Here is a 25,518-nt window from a genome sequence, read left to right on the forward strand (position 1 = left end):
CTCATTTAGTTTGGGAGGCATTTTGGGATACACCGGCGCTTCAAGGTGTGGCAAACACTCTTATGTTTTTTAGAATGTGAAATCTACATCTGAGTTTAAATTGCTTTTAGTGTCCTTGATAAGTAGTTTATGGTTTAATCTTTACAAATCTTTGTTCATAACTGGCTTTTGATCAGTGTTTAGCTCGACTGGATTTTTTCTTTATCGTTTGTGCAGACGTATGCACAATAAAAACAGCTTTTGTCAACATGAATGTGAGGAAAATTTTCAAGTACTTTGAGGTTCTAGAGTGCGACATTGCTACACTGCAAAAATATTGCTGCAGCTTCCAGCTGTTTCATGTAAATTCAAATTGAAATTTGTTACAGCGCTTGTTCTTGATCTTTGCTCAGCGACTTGTCAGTCTACGTCTCATCCACTCCTCGTGTTCTTAACTGTTTGCAATAACTAATCTATGAAGACTTTTTTCCATTTGACCTATTTAATCGTTTTATCAAACCTTGACACCCTCCCCTCTTCCTCTTTCCTGCAAGCCTCAGGCTCAGAATCAACCTCTGTTTCTCATTTGATCTCTTGCATGCTATTAAAAATGTATCTGCTTTAAAAATGAGCACAAGAGTGTGTTAGAGGAAAAGGGCCAGGCAGATTCCTTTAGTTTTTAGAGAGGAAACATAAGGATTTGGCTGCTATCTTTGTTACAAAGAGACTCAGTACTTGCTCGCGTTTCTTTCTAATCAGCTGCGAGGCCAATCACAGCCAAACACAAAGTGCTCGTAGCATTAGTGTTTTTCATATAGCTGTGGAGATGCTTACAGTGGCAGACTTCTATGGCAGTGTTCTATTGTTTTTTTTTTTAGAATTAATTCATTTTCATCCTGTAGACTTGGTCTAGAAATGAATTCAGATAACTTTGTTGTGAGTAAAGAGAAAACTGTTTGTCATATAGCTTATCTTATTGTCTTATTTTTTAGTCACATTGTCTTAGTCTTATTGTCTTAGTCACCTGCACGATCCATTGCTTGTCGGATTGTTCAGACACGTCAGCTGACAACTGCATGTTAACCACCATCATCATATATCATCAGCCAAATTTCAGACTACTTACCCACTGATAACGTTACAATATTTCATAATGACAGGTAAAGGGAAAATACAACTGTTGTGGAAAATAAATCACACTTTTCAGAGGAGACGAATACAGTGAGACTGCAGACTCAACTCAAATGTATTCACAAAGCACCTTTCAAACACAACTGTAACCCAAAGGGCTTTACCACAATTGCCACTGAAGGGGACAAAAATGCATCATCCCCTCAGTGTGCTATTTCACCCTCTCCCCAAAGCAGCTTACCCAGCTAACATTCACTGCCATTCAAAGAGTCAGGCAGCGTCTGCTTTTGCTTGATTTGCTTGAAAACTGCATTCCAAATGTATAAAGCCATGCTGTTATCACTCCTGAAGTGAAATCCTGGAGAATTTTTCAATCAGTTTCCACTGAAAAGGACTTTCGCTCTAACCTGTAACATTTATCATCATTCGTCCATCAGCCTTTCTGCTCCCCACCCCCCTCCCCAAAGCCTCTTTCAATCTGGTTTGTTTTCCTCTCTTGTCTTGCTCTCTCTGCTTAAGTGCCCTGAAGGATTTAATGTGTTTAATTAAGAAGTGATTATGTGGCAGCTGACACAGCACGATCAGGAAGACTTCATCCAGTCACTTTGGCTGTCATCACCCTGTGCCCCCCCTCCCCGCCTGCCCACCCCATGCTGGAATACCCATACACACACAAACTCCATATGCTTTTTATTTTACACCCTCCTCTCACTTACTCCCCTTACTCTTAATTTATTTTTGTTTAAATCTGCTTTCTAATTGTAATGGAAATGTGTGCATTTTTAGAAAAACAAAACAAACTGAAAAAAGCCCAACAAACAGCAATGATGTGTACAGTGTACTCTCTGTCGTGATTAATTTTAGAGCTGGAGGTGGAAGAGGACTCAAACACAGGACTACTGATGAAGGACACAAGGACAGGTGATGAAAAAAGAACAAACACTTTATTAAAAACTAAACTAAAGGCTCTGCCAAGACAGGAATAAAAAATAAAACTTAAATCAGATGGAACTAAGGAATAACAAACTGAGTGACCAACAAACCAACAAGGAAAACATAAGGGGGACGAGTACGAAAGCAACAGCAAAAAACAACATGCAATGATCTGACGCTGGACGAATGGAAGCTGGAGGATATATACCGAGGCAGGTGAAACCAACCAAGGCAGTCAGAAGCTGAAGGTGTGAACAGGAAGTAAATTGAACATGGGAGGGCAAACGCTACAAAACAAAACAGGAAGGAAGGAAAATCAAGACACTAAAAGACAAAGTCAAACACAAAAAGTGTCTTATAATAGTTATAGATATTGAATATCAAGAAATAGGATATACCGGATATTACTCAAAGAGGAAAAATTCCCCCATGTCACTCAGTGTCATATTCCAATGGGAAAAATCAAAGTCTTTTGCCCCGTTGTCTTTGGAATAGATGTCAGACCCATTTTTCAAAAGGCACATTCTTACCAAACATTTTCAGTGTGACAAATTGGGACAAATCAGATCAACATCACAAATCAGATCAACATCACAAATCAGATCAACATCACACTTTTGTGAGATCTGGCACTCTCTTCCCAAAATGAAATATAAATAATACGACATGTACCTTCTTATCTTCAGCATCATTACGTACAATTTTCAGACTTGTAATATGTCATACTATATATAATGATATATTTGATCAATCACAGAAACATCTGCAGCAAAAAAAAAAAAAAAAAAAGCTACAGAGTGACGATGAAATGTTAAATAAAGTAAGTTGGTTTTCTTTTTGTGTAATTTTGATTAACCATAATATTGGAAGTTATAAGAAGTTATTCAAGCTGCGCTAAAAGGCATTTGCTGGTGTTCAAAGTCTAATGAAACTAAAGATGAAAGAGAGATGCTAAGACAAAGGAATGTGAGAAAGCAGAGGTTAAAAAAAAGAGGATTATTAGAAGCAAAGCAAAGAAACGGAAGGAATGAGGGAAGGCAGCCCAATAAAAAAAGCAGAGCACTAATAAGCAGAGGAAAGGGGTGAAAATTAGGTCAAAATCTTGTTTATATCAGTGGTGGGAAGATGAAAGGAAAGGAAGAAGTCGTTCCTTTTGCTTCAATGCGAGTGTAAACACTGCACGTGCAGGTGCATGCACTTGTGTAAAGTGAAAAGCTGAATAATTGATGCATGAACCTGAGAAGAGCGTAGGGAACATGTGCCACCGCTGTCAGTATTGTATTTGTGCCTTTACATTTATTCTAGCAGCTGTTGTCATGTTTGTTGATATCAAATGGCTTCATGGCTGCATCTGGAGGAGTAACATGAACCTTGCAAAAGTAAAGCCATTCATCTGTCACACAGACACACAAACCAGCCCTTTCTTATTGATACAGCTGGAGGGGTCCAGTGTAAAATGATGAGAGGAAAACTGTGAGGCAGCCGGGATCTTTGTCCTTTAAACATGCCATCAGTCTTGTCACAAATGAGCCCTCAGGAAATCTGTCTAATTTAAGTCCCAATTTGCTGAAGAAGGGCCGGGTTATGCTGAGCGTGCGTGTGGTCAAAGCATCTAGAGATGGAGGCAGACAGATGGGTCACACAGTTATCCCTCTGTGGGTCTGGAGCTGGAGCAGCTAATTACATCTTAATTAAATATGACCTGCGTGTCCCTGCTCCTCCTTTTTTTTATGTATGATGAGGTCAGGACTGAGTGTAAGGTGTGTTATAAGCTGTTGTCACAGGAAGAGAAGTCAAGAACTCTTGAGATGTGCATTTATTGCATCCGTTGTATTTGATTGTACACGTGAAATTCTTGTTTGTTGTGCATGTACCTGCACATAAGGGTGTGATGATTTCACTTTCTGGAAGGGAGCATACTGGCATGCAGTGCTGCACGACAGTTTGTGAACTCCTCAGAATTATCTGCACGTAGTCATGCGACAAGTAAAGTTCAGCCTCTTTCAAGTCTAGGGTTTTACAAGTCAAAATCTGATCTTTGCCAGATTTTAAAGTCAGTTAATGACAAGCTCAGATGACCAACAGCACACAATATATTACACTCTGTCATTATTTATTTCATAAAAACAAAGTCAAAATCCAAAAGCAGTGTGTAAAAGCTGAGTACACCCTGCCTGCTTCCATTGGAATTTAAAGGATAAGTAGCAGCCAGGTTCTAGTAACTGAATGCACTTGATTAACTGATCATCAGTAAATGTGACCCAGTTAAAGTGAAACCCAACCACGATGAACATGTTGAATCAGCCATTATAGATTATGTCGACCCAACCCAAATATATTGAGTTAAAACAACAGAAGTAGAAAATGCTTAAAGAAAGTTACATAATTGTGTGGATTTTTAGATTGTTTTTATTATTACTACTTCTATTATTTTGAGCAGTGTGGGCCATTGATAGATTAGGTTCTTTGAATGAGGCAGGATTCACACTTCCTTGACTTGACTCTAATTTCACCTTCTAAACAGCTGCTAAATGTTGAGGTTTACATTTTGTTTCCATTTATAAATATGTAATATCGTTTAATTTCTTAATAACTAAATGTAATATTTTTGGATCAGGTGTTCAGTCAGGTTTCCTTTTTTGTTTTTAGAACTTTGTGTGAAAATCTCAATAAGTTCAATAAGTCCTCCAATCCACATGACCATACAGGTTTGTTACCTATAAATACTCTGCATCGCTGGCATCCTGTGAAGTACCTCTCTTGCCTTTAAAAGGGGCAAGAGGAAAATGTGGCTCATATAAGCATTTCCACAGCAGAGCTGGCGAGGTTCTAAAGTTATTCACTTAAGAAGCCACAAAGTCTTCATAAGGAGGCAGGAGCTTTGCGCTGCACTTTGAACCGTACGCCTCAGTGTGTCATGAGATCAGAGCCAACGTATGACTGATCAACTTTTTATTTAATTTCTGAGCTCTGTTCAGTCAAATACACAACACTGGTTGGAATGTGATAATACTATTGCATGGTTAGGGTTAGAGAAATATCGTGGTTAGGGCTAAAATACATTCTTTTTACAATGTCACCCTTATGGACACCAGACCATGATGGTGACACTTCACCTGCAGCTGCTCTTACAACCACTAAAGGATGATTATAGAGTGTATCTGCCTGCATGAATATATGGTCCATGGTCACATTTTGGGAAGGAGGACAATCTCTTTGGATCATATTTGTACAGAAAAAAGAAAGAGTTCACACATCTTCTAACAGCACTGTATTACTTTGGGCATTGTGACAATTTACTTAGGTCTACAGGGTCAGTTTTTTTTATTTTTCATTGAATAGAAAAAACTAAAATTGGTCCAGTTAGGCTTATAATTTAATAAATGTAGAGACAGGTGTCCAGAAGTTGTACAATTTATCCTCAAGGCCAATACATACACTAATCAAAGACTTACTCCTTGAAGTTGAATAGCATTGATGTCTTTCATGATTTTAGTGGCTAAAAACTGACGTATAACTTGTTGGCAGCATACTGAAGAGAAAGTGTGAATTGATCATTCTTTCTAGATGAAATATGTAGCTAAAATTGTTGGATAACATGTTGAAATAGGAAGCAATAACTTATGGTAAAGAGCTGAAATATAGGATAGACAAATCGACTCATAACTATGTTATGCTTAGTTAGTTGTTCGCAAATGGCGACACAGTTGGACATAGTTTGCTTTGCGATCTGCCTGCATCAGCTCAGTTTGCTAACATTGAATAGACGCATCCACTCATTCATCCACTCAGAAGCTTACCATTGTTAGAGCGTAGTGTCCTGGCGGTGATGCCGTTTGTCCCAATAGGATGATGAACTCCAGTTCCATCCACCACTCCTGCTTCCCCAGGCTGCTTCAGAAGCTCGGTCAGAGTTCTGAAGGGAAGACGAAAAACATTTAAGACTTACACGTCATGTTGCCAGCTTTCCCTAGAGCTTTTGAGCAAATCCACACAAGTTAAAGAAGAAAAGAGCGTGGCAGAGATAGGAGCAGAAGTCGCTGCAGAGACGAGGACTGATGGGAAAACAGGACGTGATGAGCTGGGACAGGGAGATGTAAAGAAATAGAAAACATGTTGATGTGGATGTAGAATGAAAGTATGCGTGTTCAAAAAGATTATTTACATCAACAAAAGAGGAAATATTCAGAAGGAATATTAAGGTGTATATCCTAAGGGGTGAAAGTCGGGATAAAAATGGTGACTCTGCTTGTTTGCCAACGAGGAGTGTCAATCATTTATGGAAAAAAAAGAAAGAAAGATGAATAAGTATGACAGTTTCCCCTCTTATACTCTCATTTTTTGATGAACAAGTTCTGATGCCTTCTTAAAACTGGAACACAGGAAGGAAAAGGTCTGTCAATTCAATTAATCAGAAGCTGCAAACTTTTCATTGTATTAAACAGCCGGTTGATTTGAGTCCATTTGGAAGTTAAAACGTTTTCAGTTTTTTTTTATCCAATTTAATCTTTACAAATTAGGATTAAGTTGAATTAAGATTAGGATGTTGTTGTTGACAAGGAAATGAAAGCAACATACTCAACAAATCAGCTGTAACTGCTGTCAGGAGACCCATGAATATTTTCTTACCATTAAGCTCTCTAAAACACATTAGAGTAATCAAAAGGAGCACAGTATAATGCAATCCGACACAGAGATGCCGTCTATATCTAGATCTATAGGTCTTAACAGGCAGATTTAAACGTATGCATTTTCAGCATATGAACAAAAGATCCCCACTGTAAATGGTGTTGCTTATTATCTTTATAGTCTATTCCAGCTTTCTTTGCATAAACAACAGCAAAATCAGATAATTAAATCTCCCTTATAGTCAGAACTTGCCTTTGGTTAACAATGTTGCCGCAGTAGCCAACTTGGGGGAGACAGGAATATCATGAAAAACAGCAAGATAAAAAAAACTTGGAATAATAAGGAGACTAAAGCGCCGACAAACCAAAATATATCAAGCAGAGCAAAGCCTAATGGGGTGAAACAGGGCTGGAACACTGATTAAATCACACCATATCCAGCTTGTTTATGGCTTCTTTTTCATTAAGTTACAATTCGACCTTTCTCTGTGGAAGTGCACAGAGAAATATATGTAACTAGCCATTTATGTGGAACTGTTTTTTTCGCACACAGTTTTAACTCTAAAGACATAATTCTTTCATCAAAGCGCAGGGAAATGTTCTTCTTTCTCACAACATAAATCTCAAAGCCAACAGACCTTTTTTTGTGCTATAAGCCCCTAAAGGAAAGGGCAATGCACAACCATCCCCTGGACTCCAATACAAAAATGACAGCAGGAATTTTAGAAGAAACCAAAGTCAACCCTATACCCGCCAGTATAGTATGTTCACGTTTTTAACATCAGCTACACAAATGTCGGTCTTCTGGGTGGATGCATGGTTGTCCCTGCGGTGGGCTTCCTGGGTTCTGTGCTCTGTGGGGGCTGCTGGTGGCCTGGGTCTTGTGGCCCTCTCTGCCTGCTTCTGATTGCTGGGGGGGGGCTCTGTACACTTATACACTCATAACTAAGCACGGTTATCATGTGGGACCTGTGCCATGTGTACACACACATTCATTAGCCCAGTAGCATGCTCGCTACACAGTTGATGTGTTGTCTTGTGCTTTGAGGTAAACTTGAATGCGATTGCCGCTACTTGTGCTTGCTTTTGTGTGTTTGTTTTTTCTCTGCTTGTCTGCTCTCAGGTGCTCCTGGTGGCGCTAAGGCTGGTTTCCCCAAAGAGGCCGGGGATTGTCTTCTGTTTTGTTTTTACATTTGTAGCAGCTGGTTGTCTGTTTTTTTTTTTTTTCTATTTCTGTTCTGTTTCTTCTTCTTTCCTCTTTCTATGTCCCCCGGTCCAGTTTGGCACTATTACATGTTAAATATTGTAACAAAATTACATCAATAAGAAGTTCAGATTACAATTCTGCTGCCACAATGCTGGACAGGACAAGGGAAAAAAAAAAAAAATGTCACAGCATAATGTGTAAAACTGTACAAGGATGTTATCAGAGGTTGTGTTTTCTTCTTCAAATACCAGCAGTTCGACGGTTAGGATTAGGGTTGCTTCTCCCACTCTGTCCTGTTTACACACAATTTGATAGAATCAGCTTCAACTTTTTAGCAACTGGCAAGAGATTAAGGACGGCGAGTGACAGCGCAATTTCTCCAGAAAATGTTTTGTTTGTTTGCTTTTATCTAATGCGAATAATGGCAGACTTTCCATTCATATAAAAACATTTGAGCAGCTCTGTTTACAATCCACTTGAAAAAAGTTCACTTCACTGTTCATATTATCAAGCCCAAGCATTATCTGAATGTAAAATCTAAGTACAGACTCAAATATATAGTTTATAGCCCAAGGTCAAAAAAAAAAAGAAGAGAAATATATCGGGTTGGAAAATCTGATTTAATCTATTTCTTTCGTCCCCCGTAAAGCTCTTCTCACAACTAAGGCGCCATTAAGCAATCCTCAGCTCCAGTGGAGCTGCACAGCTCTCCGGAGTGAACATGAAGGGGGGGGGGGGGGGGGGGGGGTGTTGTTGCAGAAAAACACAGAGCTCAGCAAAATCTCTCCTGGATAAATTAACATCAGGAAAACATTTATTTGAAGTCAAAGCTCCGGTCAGGAAGACAAGCAAGGCTGAGTTACCAACCTCAGGAAGTGGGAGCTGCTTAGGGATCCCATGGCCCATCAGCAAAAATCAAAGTTATCATTACGATTATCATTATTGACTACCAGTCATTTAACTTGTACAGTGCTTGTTGGTTGAAAACAACATGCATTCAATCAGTAATGAATGTGATTTCCACGGTAAATACCCATACAAAGTGTCCACAGACTGGATGTGTTGCACAAGAACACACAATACCCACACATGCATCTCAGTTGCCCTTTGCATTTTCAGTTTGCTTGCTAATCCATTTTCTCCATCTCATCTCATCAATATCTGTCCACTTCCAATCCATTATATCATTTGTCTTCCACTCTCGCCCTTCTCTCATTCATAATGGTAATAAAGTGCGCTGGGGCAGTTTCTTCCTCACTCTCTCGTCTCCCCCTCCCACCCGATCCGTGTCTCTGGCTTTCGTCCTCTACAGAACACTTAGGCGCACTACATTGTTCTGTACTTGTTGTTCTCTCCACCCTCTATCTCCCTGGAAACAACTTCTCGTTCTTTCGCTCCTCTTCTAATCTGTCTTATCTCCCTTAACTTTCCGCATCTGACTCTCACCCTCCTCTTCCTGTTATCTCTTCCCCTTCTTTATTTCCTATTTCATAGCTATAAGTCTTTTATCTCTCCCTGGATCGCCTCCCCAACTCTCAGTCTCTATCTTTCTTTTCCTTTTATCCCCCTAATGTGGCTTCTCTTGCACTTTCTCATCATTGTGTCTGGACTGTCCCTCGGGCTCTCACCCTATGGCCTACTTCCTACAGTCTTTCCCTTCCTTCTTTCTTTCTAGCTTTCTTCTTCAATATTCTCAGCTCTTCCCCTGCATTTCTCTTCTCCCTCCCTGAGGAAACTACCACATAAACTATTTCAACTTGCAATACCAGCACTCTTGAAATGATACAGAGTAATATGAAAACATCAGAGCCCCATATAGTAAAATAACAATATTGACAGATATTTTCCTTCCACCAGGTTTTTACCTTGTGGTTTTTTTTGGGGCACATTAAATTTAACTACACATTACACATTAACTACTTATTCTCTGACATTGAGTTGCGTGAGGTAAAGCACAGCCGAATGCCCTCAAACGCAGAGGACTGATTCAAAATGTTACGTCATGAGTAGAGGAAAAGAAATTCAAAAACGGTGTAAACCCTAGATAGGAATAGCATCCACCCACTCTATACGTCGAAAGCAGTCTGTCTCTTTTATGATAAGGGAGGCAAATTTAAGTGTTTACATGCAGCACTTTAAAAAACACAGGTGTAGTGCAGATATGAATGAAGGCAATATACTATAGACCCACACACACAACAAAACGCTCAGTACATATCGTATACCTACCTAATACTATTGTGGAGTATATCAAATTGTTTTTTCCAAAGATTGGACAGATATAGGGAAGTGTTCCGCCACTACACTCTAACTTCTGATAAATGTTAAATTGTTAGAAATCTACAGCACTTGGAATAAGTTGCCCTTATTGTCACTCCCAAAGTGGTTAGAATACGATGAAGAAACCTCAATATAAAGAACAATACAGTCTAGATGGTATAAATCATCAGAGATGTATCATTCTTCACTTATTTTTTGTGACATTGCAAATAAGCAAGGCCATATCAAACCATATAGATCTGTGTAGAATAAAATATTGAGAAGGGCAACCTTGTCTGTATGTGGAAGGTTTGTTTTCCAGATTGTTCTGTCCATTGTTACTCGATTTCGCCAAGTTTGCATTACTAAAAACGCTCGGCGTTCCTCCACAACACAAGATGAGATTTGAGGTGAACAATGAATAAAAACTGATGCACTGAGACAGTATTTTTTTTAAATTTTTCAATAAGAACAATTTGGCAGAAATAATTAAATCCCATTACATTTCATTAAAGCTACTTCAGACTTGACAAAAGATAATACCTTTTAAAAACTCAGCGATAAATTCAAAGTCTTCGTTGAGCTTGAGTGTGTTTAGTGGTTTAATATTTGTTGTAACTGCTTCAGACAAAGCCAGCCATTTACCATCATGAAATCCTCTCAGTCAAGTGCAATTAGCGATCATTCAAACGTTTGCAGAAAGAAGGATTTGCTTCCTTGCTGAATTTCACACAACATGAAACCTCTCTGTGGTGTCAAACAAAGTCATTTATCAAACTGTGATATGTGACAATGTTTATCTTGAGTTTGTATCAAAGTCACTAAACAATATCAAGCTCTGTAGTGCTCCTCCATGTGAATGGGCATGTTTTAGAGTGGACTGAATCTTTATTGCATTCAGGCATCTTTCATGATTAAATTGGGAGGCGTGCTGCATGTGATCAAAACTGATTGGCTGAACTTAAAGATTTTCATTGAAAAATACTGTACAAACTTATCAGACTCACTTTGCTGATACTAACATGTCAAACACCCCACTGGAATTCCCAAAATTTAAAAAAAAAATCTTTATTTCACAAAGATAAATTACAATGTTTGAGTAATTAAAAAGAAAATTGTAAACAGATATATACATTGTGCTCGATCAGTTTTTAGTTGTTTTTTTATGTTTGTTTTATTGCTCAGAGATGCAGCAAAGATAAGAACAATTAGTAATTAGCTGGAATTAGTAATGTATGAATAATGATCAAGTGTGTTAAATGTTATCTGATGTAGACAGGTGGCAGTAGATATTGCAGATCCCAGAAATTAACAGCCATATGGGACAATTGTTCTTCCCTCAAATAAGACTCAAAATAAGAGTGTTTCCACATCGGAACAAAGGCCATTTTCAAGTATTTCCATTAAAAAGCCACAAATTGCTCTTAAATAAGAAGGAAGCACTGTAACCATTGTGCTTTCAAGAATTCAAGATCTTTTCCATTGCCAATAAAGATCCAAGTAATTCAAGATTGAGTATCTGCAAATACTGTCTTTCGTCCGATACTTGCATACAGTTGCGCTATTACACGTTTAAAAAATGAAAAATAAAAAAAAACACCCTCGTAAAAGTTGCGCAACCATTGCCTTGCGGTAAAAAAAAGATTGTTTTTCTCCACCAAGGGGAGAGGAAAAAGGATTTTTTCATGGTCCAACTGCATATCAAACAGTCTGTGAAGTTAAACACAGCGTCCTTACGAGTCGCATTCTGCAAACTTGCGGTTGCTCGGTTGCTCGGTTGTATAACCAAAAAAAAGCACCGTAGTTTCCAATTGTCAAAGAGTGTTTGATGCTAAAAATAAAGTGAGAAAAACACCCCACGGCCATGTAATAAGACATTCAGTATTGTTCTGCATATGTGCACACACATTTAGTCCCGTGGGCCTATAACATAGCATTTTGTAGCTGAATCACTTTTCACTGTCACAGCAGGTTAGTTTACATTACAAGCCCCCCCATGGTTGATTCTGGGCACCCCCACCCGCATATGGAGATGAAACCCTGTTTTTGAACACCGATGCTGTATAATTGTGTGTGAAACTGCTTGCCACCTACAGTTGCACCACCCCACCGACATAAACAGTACAGCACGTATCATGCTCACACGCACATGCACTGCTAAAGTTGCGCCCGGAGGGAGTTAATTGATGCCACAATGGAGTGACTCACCCCTTAATTCTTATGGGTGGGAATTCAAAGAGGTAACAGTGGGAGGGAATTACATGGGTATGTGTGGTTTCCAGTGGTTTTCACAAAAATCCTCCGGGGCAGAGAAAGTTAAATTTAAAAGGAGCGAGTGCGCAAAATGCAAAGGAGTACAAGAGTGTTCTACTTCTATCATTCAATTATTAATCAGAACACAAGATCCCAAACAGATTCAGGAGACAAACATTAAAACATATTTTTGCTGTGACTTTGTGATGAAATTCCTCTTCCTCTTGAACATCACTTGAAGAGGAGATGTGTTTTGTTTCTGTGCTCGGAAAAAGACTTCAGATGCAACACGATTACAGAATGCAGGTTTCTCACACTCCTTAAGGTTGGCCGCAGTGAGCTGTATTTTCTAATGGCTGATTGTTATGTAAATTACGTTGAAGTTCATAGTTGTTCCAAAACTGCTGCCTTTGAAATGGGGATTTCAAGTAGAATGCAAAATGAAGCCTTTGAAACTGAGCGAAGCACCCAGAAAGAGATTCTCAGAATGAGCATGGTGTGTGTGTGTGTGTGTGTGTGTGTGTTTCCTGTATACGTTTCCGTGCTGCAACATCTCCCCATTCTTCTCTTTGTCTTCCACCGTTATGAAATGACAGAAGTCAACACTTTAAGTCTCTTTTCATCAGTAATTCACAGCCCTTTATCATACCGCTGCTGTCAGAGGTAATGTAGGCAACACACACACACATTCTCTCTCTCCCTCTCACACACAGAGGACCGGATCCTCCACATAGATACAAAGCTAAATGGATTCTGTGATGGAACAAGTGGTAGCATCTATCATATCAGAACGGGTAGAACACCAGAGCCCCTCTGACTCAGAAACATCCCAGCTCTTATACATGTATGTGCACATACACACACTCACTGCAGACACACAGATACACTGTAGCTGCTAGATAGTGCACCCGAGCAGGCTTGGTGCAGAGCCTGGAACTGTCTCCCACCCTGCTACTCTCCTATTAGAGCTGACAGCTGCCAAATAATGTCCTTTGGCAGCGCTGAGTGCTTGCGATGCCAGGGTCTGTTTGTGTTCATGTGGTCTCTCATCCACTCACATGAGTGTATGTGTACATGTGTGTAGCCTCACAGTGGAGTTTAATTCCAAAACACCGAAGGAAAGAGAGGCAAAGTCTTTATATTTTCTGAGGTATAAAAGGAGAAAGAGTTCCTATTGATCAAACCGATGAGTACTTTAGTTGAATTCTGTGTTTATATTCAGCAGGTGTGGCTGTATAGTTGGTAATTACTCGGAAAGATCTGACGAGCTGCCAAGGAAAACACTAATAAATGAAATAATAAAAACTGTAGTGAGTTTATATTTGCATAGCTTGCTCGAGCTTGTGCAAACTAAACTCTGAACATACCAGACATATTCCAAGACTTTTAGGCACAGAAAAGAAAAGACTGATAAATCTGGTGATTATTTTTCTGGAGTCATTTTTGATCAAGGAGTTAAAGAGAGGAGGGAGGGGACAAGTAACAGGTGGGTCTGGATGTTTTCCTCCTTTATATTTCCTTGCTGGAGCCTGATGCATTGCTTTCAGGCCTCTGTTTTGGCAATCCCTTTCCTGTCATTCATCTGCTTCTTCTAAGACTTCCCCATCTTTCAGATGGACCTAAAGCCCACCCTCTTGGACTGCTGCTGGAGTCACCGTGCTGTGCTTGACATTTTGACTGCAGAAACCTTTTCCAAGAACAAGGGTCTTTTGCCGACAGACCTGATTGTTCTCGGGGTTTGTGACTTTAAAAGGTTGAGAACACTGCCTAAAGCCTCAGAAGAAATTCAAAAGATCCTGAGCTGAAACAATCACTTAGCTCTTTGAAAAACAGGAGTTGAAGTTCAAGGTGCTTTTGGCTGAAATTTCCCTTCTTACAGCTTTTGCCAGCTGCAGTCCAAGCCAGCTCAGAGGGCAATCCGTCTCTGACTAGAGACTCATTCGAGACTGTAGTGAACGAGGTGGCCGTGTGGTTAAAGCGATGGACTGCTAATCCGTTGTGCTTTGCATGCATGGCTTTGAATCCCATCCTTGTCAGCTTTGGATGTCAAGCTGCGTGTTAATGCGTTATTTGTTAACATTTCTGATTCTTACCCTGTACTTTCCTACCTTCTCTACTGCACTTTCTCTTCCTGTACTTCCCTTTATTCCTGCACTCTCTTTCTCCATTGTCACCCCTGTCACCTCTGACAGAGCCTGTCAACCTTGTGGCTTTCCTTCCATGTAGATTATTGTTAGCTTTGATGTTAGCTGCATTGTTATGTCCTCATTTGTAAGTCGCTTTGGATAAAAGCGTCTGCCAAATGCATAAACATAAACATATGGAGCAGCACAGCACCTGTACAGCAAACTGACCAGCTGGCAAGAAAAATGAGCTGGCCCGGGCTGACTGGTTAGCAGCAACTGACGGGTATTTACATATTGTATATCACCTTCTAATCAATCCTAATGACTTTTAAACCTGATTCTCTGATACCGTTTAAGAATTCTTACTTGTGTTTAATTTTAACGGTACAGTTACATAAATGTTTTGCATCTCTGTTGTAACTGCACCATTTTACCATGAGGCACCATTTAACCTTGTGCTGGCAACTTTAACACTTTGAATACTTTTCTGGCTCAGAAAAGGTTACAGTGGCAGTCATAAATATTCTCAGTGCGTTTGATTCCCAGATCTCTGATGAACCGATTCAATGCATGGACTTTAAAAAAAAGAAAAAAGATGCTAAATGAAGAACAGACGTTCAATGCCAGCATGCTGCATGAACCAGTTGCTGGCAGGATCTCAGTGCTGAGGCTCTTGGGCTGCTGAAGATGATGTCACAGAAAATACCATATGTCACTGTCTGAGTCACTGCTTTGCGCTCATTATTTTGGGCCATCTTTATTTTAGAAACAACAAAACACACATGCCAACTCAAACACACACAAATTCACACTCCTCAAGGGATTTGTTCTCAAACATTCATCAGTGTGACGCACGAATAACCCACGCATGGATACACCTACACACACAGACACACATGCTTACACACATTTGTCAGCAGAATATCCATCATGTTGTGGCGTCTTCGAGATTATTGACAATATTCAGCTGCTCACCATGCTATAATATCAGGATCATTAATCATTAAATTGAGAAAAACAGAGTAATGTTGATCTGTTCTATCATATATCAATGGCGGTCTAAACTGCTTAAACCAATCATGTGAGCTTGTGACGCATTTGTTTATTATACAGTAAGGTAAAAAGAAAATAGTATGCAGTCTTTAAATTCTAAGGCCTTACTTATCAAGACAATAGAAATGAATCTGTTCTTAACAGGTCAGATGCAGCCACTCCATATTCCCTCTCCAAGTCAAATGCCAGCCACTTTCAGCCATGGACCTTGCACCTTTAAAGTACATCTTAACTGCTTGTATAGGAATTCAGAAGGTAAGTAACATCCAGGGGCTGTTAATCAAATGTCCATGATTAACTGATCATGAGCAAGTGTGAACGCCTCTGCAAAAGTAGAAGTTTTGGCAGGAGCATTCAGGTGTTAACACAATGCCAAGGAGGAAAGACATCAGCAATGATCTAAGAGAAGCAATTGCTGCTGCCCATCAATCTGTCATCAATCAAGATAATTTCCAAATCATTTGTAGTCCACCATTCTGATTGAATCGTGTCATCATGAATGCTTTTGCCCATGTCTCAGTGAGTGCCTGTGCTTCAGTGTGAGATGGGTGATGCAGACCGATGTGCAGTTTATAAGTTTATAAGTGTAAAAACGGCCGACGATGTTGTCTTTGACCGTTGGACCATTTCCTGCTGACACATACACTATTGGTGTGCTGGCAGCAATAAACCAATCAGAGAATATTAGGTAATACGTACGCCTTATAATCAGGTGCGCCTTATGTATGGGTTAAGTACAGAAATGGACCCCATAATTGAGGGTGCGCTTTATAGTCAGGTGAGCCTTATAGTGCGTAAAATATGGTACATCTGAACAAACCATAAGACTTCTGGAACAATGTCCTTCAAACAAACGAGATCAGAGTGGAAATGCTTGGTCATCTGGCAAAATCGCTGTCCCACTGTCAAACACGGTGGTGGAGGGCTAATAGTTTTAGTTAAGACAGCTAAAGCTTGGCAATGGTTCCAAACACAGCAGCAACTCTACAACAAAATGAAAAATAAAGAATCGAGGTGTTGCAGTGATCCACCTAAAGTCATGACTGAAACAATACTGTGAAGAAAAGCTGACCAAAATTCCTCATCAGAGATGTGAAAGACTGATAACATCATACAGAAATCGATTACTTCTATGTGGTTCTGCAAGATATTAAATCATGGGTGCATTTAATTTTTAAAACACTGCTGTATAAAACACTCTGTATTTTCGTTTAAAAAACAATGACATCGTGTAATATATCACATGCTCTTATTCATCTGAAATCGCGTCTACATAGTTTTAAGATCTGGTAAGAACCAGATGATTTTGTTTTTACTATGTCTTGATATGTAAAACCTTAGAACTGTAAGAGGGTGTACTTTATCTTTCACATGACCGTAAGTCTCTGTCAAGTTGGTAAGAATACACAGGACTTTAGAAGAATTGATAACTGTCTCCTTGACAACTATCATCCATTTCTGTTTATTTATGATGCGAAACACGCTGTCGTGTAATAGTTCATTTTGTACAGCGATTTGGCAGAACTGCTATTTCTTTTCATCCAGATGGGTCAACATCTCCACCATCCATCCTTTCCACATAGACAAAATGGTTTGTCATACTTTTTGTGGACCACCCACTTGGACCCAGTGCAGCACCTGTTTATGCCATGTTCTGTAAATACGTCAAATCCTGGGCAGCACTAGCAAAAAGACCAACATCACAGCACTCTATAATGTGTGCGCTGTCACAGACGATAACAGATGTCGTGCAGTGGTACAGTATATGCATTGTTGAGTAAGTGACCTTGGACTGCAACCTCAGGCACTAACACATGGCACAGGCATGGCTGGTTCGCTCAGGGCTCTGCATGCTCTGCTCACCAAGGTGAGCTACACATGATTCAAAGAACACATCAAGGATGGATGGATGGTAAATCGTAGCTCAGCTCATTTGGGATGCACTTTGAATGAGCACTGAGATGTAGCAGGCCGCTGTCTCCAAGATAGTTGCTATTTGCATCTAAGGGGATGCAGCTGGTTAGTTAGCAAGAGGAAGTATGAGTGCACATGCAAACAGCTTCATTAGATACTCACTCAATGTGTGTTTGATGCTTGACTTAAGATATGCAGATGCTTGTTCCAGGTTGATGGCACGTCACACATGGTTCAATAACCACTTAAGTTTTATTTCGTGACAGTTTTAGGAGCTGAAAAATCTTCGAGCTACAATGCTACTGCAAGACAGAGAACACCAGAGAAACAAAGCTGTGTTCACTCTTTGCTTTTAGTATGCCGATCCAACAAGCTAATCATGTAAGACCCTCTCTAGAGCCAGCGTTTGGATTGTCCGATCAGGGCCATTGTAGAAATGTGGCTGACTTAAAGGAAGAGCACTTGCAGGCATAAATGGCATGTTCTGAAATTCTAAGAATGCTATTCTACAAAAAAGAACACAAAGTTGTGTATAATTTATATATCGTTACCTCATTTACCAACCTAACTAATGCTGACTATTAAAGATTGATGGTTGAAGGTTGATGCGTTAAGATATTTGACGACCAACGTGTCATGTGAGTCACCGCTAATTCGATGCAGTGTTACCGAAGTCTGTAAGTGAAAAATGGCTGTTGCTTCCATGTCACCTATTGTTTTGTGGACTACTGCGCTGACACAAGTTTGCCCTTTGGCTGATGACATCTTAGTTCCTTTGCAGGAAAAATGTCATTGTCACAGCACGCGAGGATAATTATGGCCCATAGCACATGAAAACCAGCATTTTCAGTAACAGTTTTTATCCACCTCCACATATAAAATAACAAATTCAACCTGAATGAACAAAAACCACGTTGACAATTAACTGTGTACGGGTATACAATGGGTATGACAATCCGAAGGTGTTTGCTGACGTGCGTCATCTTCCCTCACCTGCAAAATGGTTCAGCGTGCAACTGACAGAGCTGTCAGGAGATCTCATTACAACTTTCTTCTCCTCAATATGCAGTGAATGCAGCATACTGAAAAACAACTGAGAAAATAATCTCACCATGCTGAGATATACGTGTTCCCTCCCCAATGGTCATAGATTGGGAATTTTTCATTTTCCACAACAGGCTGTAAACGTGGTCATTTCTGCTGTATAGTTGGGTTGTATTGTATTTATATTAGTTGATTAGCCTCTAGTGGCCACTGCAGCATGTGCACGTCCACCTTGTCTTCATTTTTCAGTGATGGAGGGTTTCACTTGTGTGTTGTTTAACATGGTTTGATAGAATCACATTTATAATAATATAAAGCTATACAATGCAATATTAATAGATTTCAGTTTTGCTACTTTTGCAGACAGCAAATCATATTTTGGCTGAAAGAGTCTGCTGTATATCATATATTTCTTTTTGACCTGATGAAAACACTAAAGTCCCTGGAAGTGCTGAAATACAGTCTCTGACCATTTTTTTTAATGGCTTGCGTCTTATCTTAAAGCAATACATTTTTTCCCCAGTTTCTGTTTTATCTTAGTTACACTTTTATGACATCTGACAAATTTCACAGTACAACCCCAAAAGGGTTTTCAGAATTAGCCGGGAAGCGCAGGACCATTAAAGACCACTTAAAGAATGCAGAGGTGCTTTTTCTATTTGTCCAAAAAGAAAAAGAGAGGCGCGGAAAGAAGTTCTAAATCTTTGCTCACCATCCTCACCGGGGGGTACTGCTGGGATAAGACAGAGAACCCTATAGTACCAGACATGGCTAAGAGACTTTATGAAAATGAGCAGTGACAGCAGCGCAAATGAGAGCGCGCCTGGGAGAGGACTCAAAACGTCAACTTCATCCCAAATAGCTTTTAACACCTGTATGAGCTATTGTCTCGCCATTAACCTCAAAACAACTAAACAAAGCTTGTCTTATCATTGTAGCTGTTGTTCCTCACACACTTAGAACAAAACAACGCAGTGCTCTGGTTGACGCCGTCCAATTACATTGATGCAATGTAATGTAATCCAACAGACGGCAAAAGCTACCGAAAGCTTTGCGACGCAGTGCAAGCAGAGAGGGGGCCATCAGCCATCTCGCGTTCAGCTCTTAACACACATTCATACATGCAGAGATGTTCCCTTCACACTGCATCCAGCTCAAAGTTCAGCCGTGCGCGCCACACAGACATCAAAGCTTTGTGCAATACGTAGTTTGTCAAAGGGTTTGCAGACGAACACATGCGCAAACACTTACAGCACAGAGTGCAAGGACACCGACAATGCAGTATAATATACTAATGGACAAGCAACTCTCACTGCCAATTCTCGTTTCTCATTTGTTATGAAATTGGACATACACTTAATCACACACACACACACACATGCATAAGTGTGTGTAGTATAAGTGTGACTTCATGTTGCTCTTGACTTGTGTTACATGCGTTTTTAAGCCAACGGCTGTGGCCAGCGGCTTTATGTCTTCTAGTTTTTCATCATTCCCGTTCTTCTGCATGTGATGATTCAGCCGTAACTTGAGGGGATTTTCTAAATTTGTTGCAAACACTAACATTGAGCTCAAGGAGGAACTGTTTAAATGTTGGCACTCAAAACCTCGTGAAACACGGTTTCATAATTTCGTTGGATAATTATGACAAAATCTCACTCACATTTCATGTCCGACAGAGGCCAGTGGCTGCCTTTTCTGTGAAAAGTGTACCTATCTCCTGTCATCGTTTAACATCATGACGGAGAAGAATGAAAAGAGAGGGTTTCACATTTGTAAGGTACTGAATTAATGACAGTAATGTTGGGAGCCATGTTGAAACTGTGGTGACTATGTAGAGTCTCTGTGCACATCGGCTGAAAATGTGTGTGAAGCTCCTGACACAGTGGGGTTTGAGAAGGGACCAAATGCAAACACAAGTGGAAGATATAATGAGCTAACTGAGGAGCTCTGATGAGCTTACAAATAAAGCGCTACAAGGACAGGGAATATGACATAAATCAAAACCAAATGGAAATCCTTCATTGGCAAGGGAATCAGACAGGGAATGGATCAAGAGCAAATAGTACAGACAAGCAATTGGCAACTAACACATTAAGGAAGGGAGCATAAATACACACAGCGATGACATCTGAAAAAAGGCGATGAGCAGCCACAGTGTAGAAAGAGAGAACTAACTGCCTCAGAATGAAGTAATAAGTAAACTGAGAACACTGAAACATAAAAATACACTGAAAAACTGAAATACATTGACCAAGACACATTCATCCCAGTGTCTCTAGAAAACACGTAACACTTGTTCCCGTTAAACGCATAGTAGTGTCATTATCCATTGAGATGCCTCCTCAAACTGCTGTTTTCTGTAGGGCTGCATCTGTGTGACATGGCAGGAATCACAGCCCATAAACAGTGAAAAGTGAAATGTATAAGCCCCACTGATGTAAATTATTTCTAATTCAGACCACATGTTTGGATGAATAATTGTAACCCTGTGTCTTTTCAGTCCTAACCCTAACCATCCCAGGGTCGTGAATTTTAGAGCCTTTATCGTCTAACTATCAACAACGTCAGCTCTCTTTCATGCAAGAGGTAAGCACCAGGGAAGCAGTTCTGAGCTAAATGCATTGTAAAAACAGTTGCTGATCATCATATCTATTTCGGCAATTGCAGGTGACTGATCTTAAGTTAATGCTGGGGAAAGTTCACGTCTTCGCTTTTCATGGGATTACACGAAGAGAGACAGATTCGAGCCACAGAAAATCTATAGTTAGTTCTCCGAGATGTCTGCGTTTTGAGGTTTATCAATAAGATGCAGTTTAAAGGCGACGTGTGGTCACATCAAATATTGATTTGATTGTTTTACGTTTTTCCTTCTGTTAGCTCACTTTGCTTTTTGTAAATGGGTAAAACAAATGATGATAAATGAAGTTATATTTGAGAAACCATTCTTGCTTTCCAACATTTTTTCTCTGTCCTCTACCCACCGCCCCAGACACAGGTATTGATGAGCACAATGAAAACATTAGTGTAAACTGCAACTTGATGGGTTTGTGCAGGCATGCGTCTCCAAAGCGTTCCTTCTTTCGTGTTCAGGGGTTTTCCATCTCTTAAGTGACATCCTCTTTTTTTCATCTGTCTGCCTGCAACCCCCACACTCTTCTTCATCTCATTAAATCTTTGTTTTGCCTTCATCTCTAATTCTGAACGGCATCCCTTTGGTTCGACGGGAGTGCTTTGCCTGAAGTTTTTCTGCTATTGAAATATTGCTATTGCCGATACCGAAATGGAAACAAAAACAATAAAATTTGATTGGATTGAAGCAGCTGGAGGCGTTTTTATAACCCTCTAATGCTGAATATTTTTTATTCAACACCTCCCTTCCCATGTTTACCAGCACAACACTGAACATTTGTTCTGAGTTTGAACATCTGCGCCACACACATACTTAAACTTTTTCCAACATCTCTCTTCCTCACCAGTTTGCTGAAAATTTCCCTCTCTCCAGTCGCTGAATAATTGAGTTTTGAGGGCTACTGAAATAATTTTCGCTTGTTTTGAAATTCTTTTTAAGAATGTTCTAAAATGAGATGTTGCTCTAAAGGAAACAAGTCTTCAACATCAAGTAACTTCCCACATACATAACAGTATCTCCAACCGAGAGGAAATGACAGACACATTAAAAGAGAAGGATGAGGGAGATATAGATTAATAGCGCTTTATGAAAATTTAACTTGGTAATTTCTTTTCTTTTGATAAAATGCCAATTAAGCAGTCTCTTTCACCAGTTAATCTCACGTCATGCCTTTCCCAGGCTCTCTACTTTGCTCAGATTCACCTTGTCTCTCTCCTTCCATCAAGCCTCCTCATTGTTTTCCTCTCGTTTCTCTTTTTAATGGCTCTCTAACTCTGAGGACTATTCCCCCATCCCTCTATTTCTCACTCTTTACTTTGTGTCCATCCATCCCTCCTTCCCCATCTCCCATACTCTCCTTCCTATCCTTTATTTATTTTTTTGTCTGTTTGACTCCTCTTATCTCCCCGGCCTCCTGACTGCCTCCCCCTCTCCCCATCTCTCATCCTCTCTGTTATGTGTGCTGTTTAGCTGCGCTTAGCTTCACCTGTCAGCTTGGATCAGGGCTGCGGAGCAGCAACATGACAAACTGCCCTCTGATTCACTTACACAGTCACACACATATAAGCGCACGCACTTGTAGAGTCTTCTCAGACCCCCTCCCTCCAACCGACCCTTTTTCTTTCTCGGTCTATCTTTGATTTCTTGTTGCGTCGGGTTGATGCACAGCCATAGATTTATGTGGCTGTCGAGTCTGGCTTGCAGTGTTGCACAAGCCTGTCTTTTTACGCACAAGATTGTCTTTTTAAAAACGTTGCAAGGCAAATATTTTATTTTTCTGCTTTTCCTCTAACATTCCACAGGTCAGTTTAGGTACTACTGAACAGTGGATTAGCTCATCTGAGACGGTGTACAGCTGACCCTAAAGATTTTTGGGATGAAAAATGTCATGAAGAATATTTTAAAAAGTCATATTTGGAAGTATTGAGGCCTTTTTACACCAACTCCGTATTTTTTACTGTTTGATATAATTTGAAGATGAAAAAACAAAACAAAGATGTTGCATTACGTCAAACCATGTTTGTGCATTGACTCGGAAGGTTTTGTCCGTTAGAAAAGAGTTCAGGATCCTCTGCATCACGCTGCACATGCAAACAAACCACATTTAATGACACCTGACAAACTGATTCAATGTCGTTGTCTCTTTATATGAAATATACCTTAAAAAGGCTCAAAAACTGTTTCAAATTTGTTTTTAAAAAAAGTGAGATAGTCTGTCCAACAGTTAATGTGAATCGATAAAAGTTTCTGAGGGATCATCTCATCTTCTGGGTTGTCTTTAGGATTCAGTCAATATTGCATGATGTCAATACTGCAAATTTGTTTTCTGGCTTATGTCAAAAAATATATCCTGACAGCTATGATCAACCAACAATAACAACATAAAATGAAACATTTGGTGTTTGTCCCCTAACAGCTCAACAATATCTGGATGATGATTTGATATTTGGAGTTTCCAGGATATGTTAGGTACGTATAAACATCTTAATCTGCTTTCCATGAAAAGGAGAGGATACTCAGCATACTTATGATGGATGACATTACCTAGCTTATTGCCCAATCCCAAAAAGTAACAAGCACCATACCAAACCCCAGCCTTCAACGGGCATGAGATAACATAACATGCAGAGATAACATAACACCCGGAAGCACGCTACTGTATGAAGAAGGAAGGGAAGATGGCACAGAGGATTCTTGGTGTATTCTATGTTCAAAAGCAAAAGCAGGATGATCGCGTCCACTCTAATGTGGTGGAAAAACAAATCTCTGCGTCATTTTTAGTCATTTAACAGTCTCTTCCTGCTGACACTTTTGAGTGTGGTGCAGCCTACTGGCTGCTCTGCTCTTTTTCCCAGGGAGCGCTTAGATGTTTTGGAGGGCTGTCAGCAGGGGGGGAAGTGCCTTTTTAAAAAAAAAAAAAAAAAAAGCGTCTTCCATTGCCAGAAATGGCAGAACGATGGGGGAAAAGTAGAAGACGAGTCAGTGAGCAAAAGACAGGCAGGGAGGTGACAGCTGCCTTCATGTATAAAGTGTGGCCCAAATAGTCATTTCAGGTTTGACTACAATGATGCCAACGCTGTGCGGTGGCAAACTGCCTTTTCCTGATCGTTTTCGACACTATATGGAGTGTTCCTTTTACTGATGCTTTTTAAATGTTTTTTTTTTTAATACTCGAGAAGTGTAATTACTATTTCTATGATTGTATCCTTTTGTTTATGCATACTGTTACTGAAAACAAAGTTATGCAGGGGTGTTTTTTTTACAAGTTTCTGTTTAAAACTGTGCAATTTTGGGGGTAAAACATCTCCTCATATCTCAAAAGCTTGAAAATGACATATTGTGCCATGTTATTCAACATAATTGCTGTAGCAGCTGTTGCTATATTGCCTGCAAAGTGCTTCAAGAACATCAAAATTCTGTTTTTCATTGTTTTGATAAAGCCTCTTGTCATCACTCCTGGTTGTGTTTTCCCCTCACTCTTGTGATCCTAATTCCTTCTCTTGGCCCTGCACGCCTGATTTGCAAGTCAGACCCAGTGGTCCTCTCACCCTTATACTGGGGTGCTGGTGGCCATTTGGGAAGGAATTTCAATTGAGGAGCTACAACAATGTCCGCTTCAGGTGAAACAGTGCCGTGCACGCTGAGGGCGTCTTTAAGCACTGATTTGTGCACCCATTTAAAATGACCAATGCTGCTGCTCACCTATCAAAAGCAATCACGAGTGTTGGACTTCTACATTTCCAGCCTCGAGGACATGGAACACCTCAGCTGCGATGATGGGTTCATTCACCTTCAAACTGATTCACTGTCAGAGCAAATGTTTCCAGGAGAAACACACAAAAAGTTCTGGACTATCAAAGGACAGTCTGTTGCACCCCGACAGGCAAACCATGCAGTTTCAGGCTGTTCTATGTATATATACACATTTATATGTAACATTTCCTCCCTGGACAGAAGCATACAAGCTGGAGGTGACTATTAGGTTTTTTTTTAGTTAGGAGCAATTGGGCTTGATAACCACTTCTTCTTAATCTCCAAAAAGGACAGTCTCACCCTTCTAAAAGGAAGGAGTCGTGCCAAGAAGAGGAGCTGGGATTGGTCCTTTGTCCCTTTGAGCAATCCAGATGCACCTCAGAGTGTATGTTTCACACCTGCTAACCGGCTTCAACATTGCGGGCCCTCTCGTGTGTGCATATTGTTAAGTGTGCTCGTCACTGCCAAAATTCCCACTGAGGAGGAGAATGCCTTCAGAGGTATAATGATTAAAACTGGTACCAGGACAGTAGAATGTTTCATGGCTCATCATACATGGAATTTACCTTCTTTTCCCATAGTTCTCTTCTTTTTCTTAGAAATAGC

The 25,518-nt window shown here is 40.0% G+C and overlaps 1 protein-coding gene across 1 annotated transcript in view; it reads right to left on the bottom strand.

Moving 5' to 3' along the window:
* The window catches only part of LOC140273775 (protein shisa-8), a 106,047-nt gene that overhangs the window by 59,668 nt on the left and 20,861 nt on the right, over positions 1-25,518 (bottom strand). The window contains exon 3 of the mRNA XM_072369436.1: positions 5,844-5,959. Within this exon, the coding sequence (XP_072225537.1) occupies positions 5,844-5,959 (116 nt within the window). The remainder of the gene's footprint in view (positions 1-5,843; positions 5,960-25,518) is intronic.

This window comes from Leuresthes tenuis, unplaced genomic scaffold (genome assembly GCF_036924035.1).
Source record: "Leuresthes tenuis unplaced genomic scaffold, fLeuTen1.0.hap1 SCAF_17, whole genome shotgun sequence".
NCBI classification, from domain to species: domain Eukaryota; kingdom Metazoa; phylum Chordata; class Actinopteri; order Atheriniformes; family Atherinopsidae; genus Leuresthes; species Leuresthes tenuis.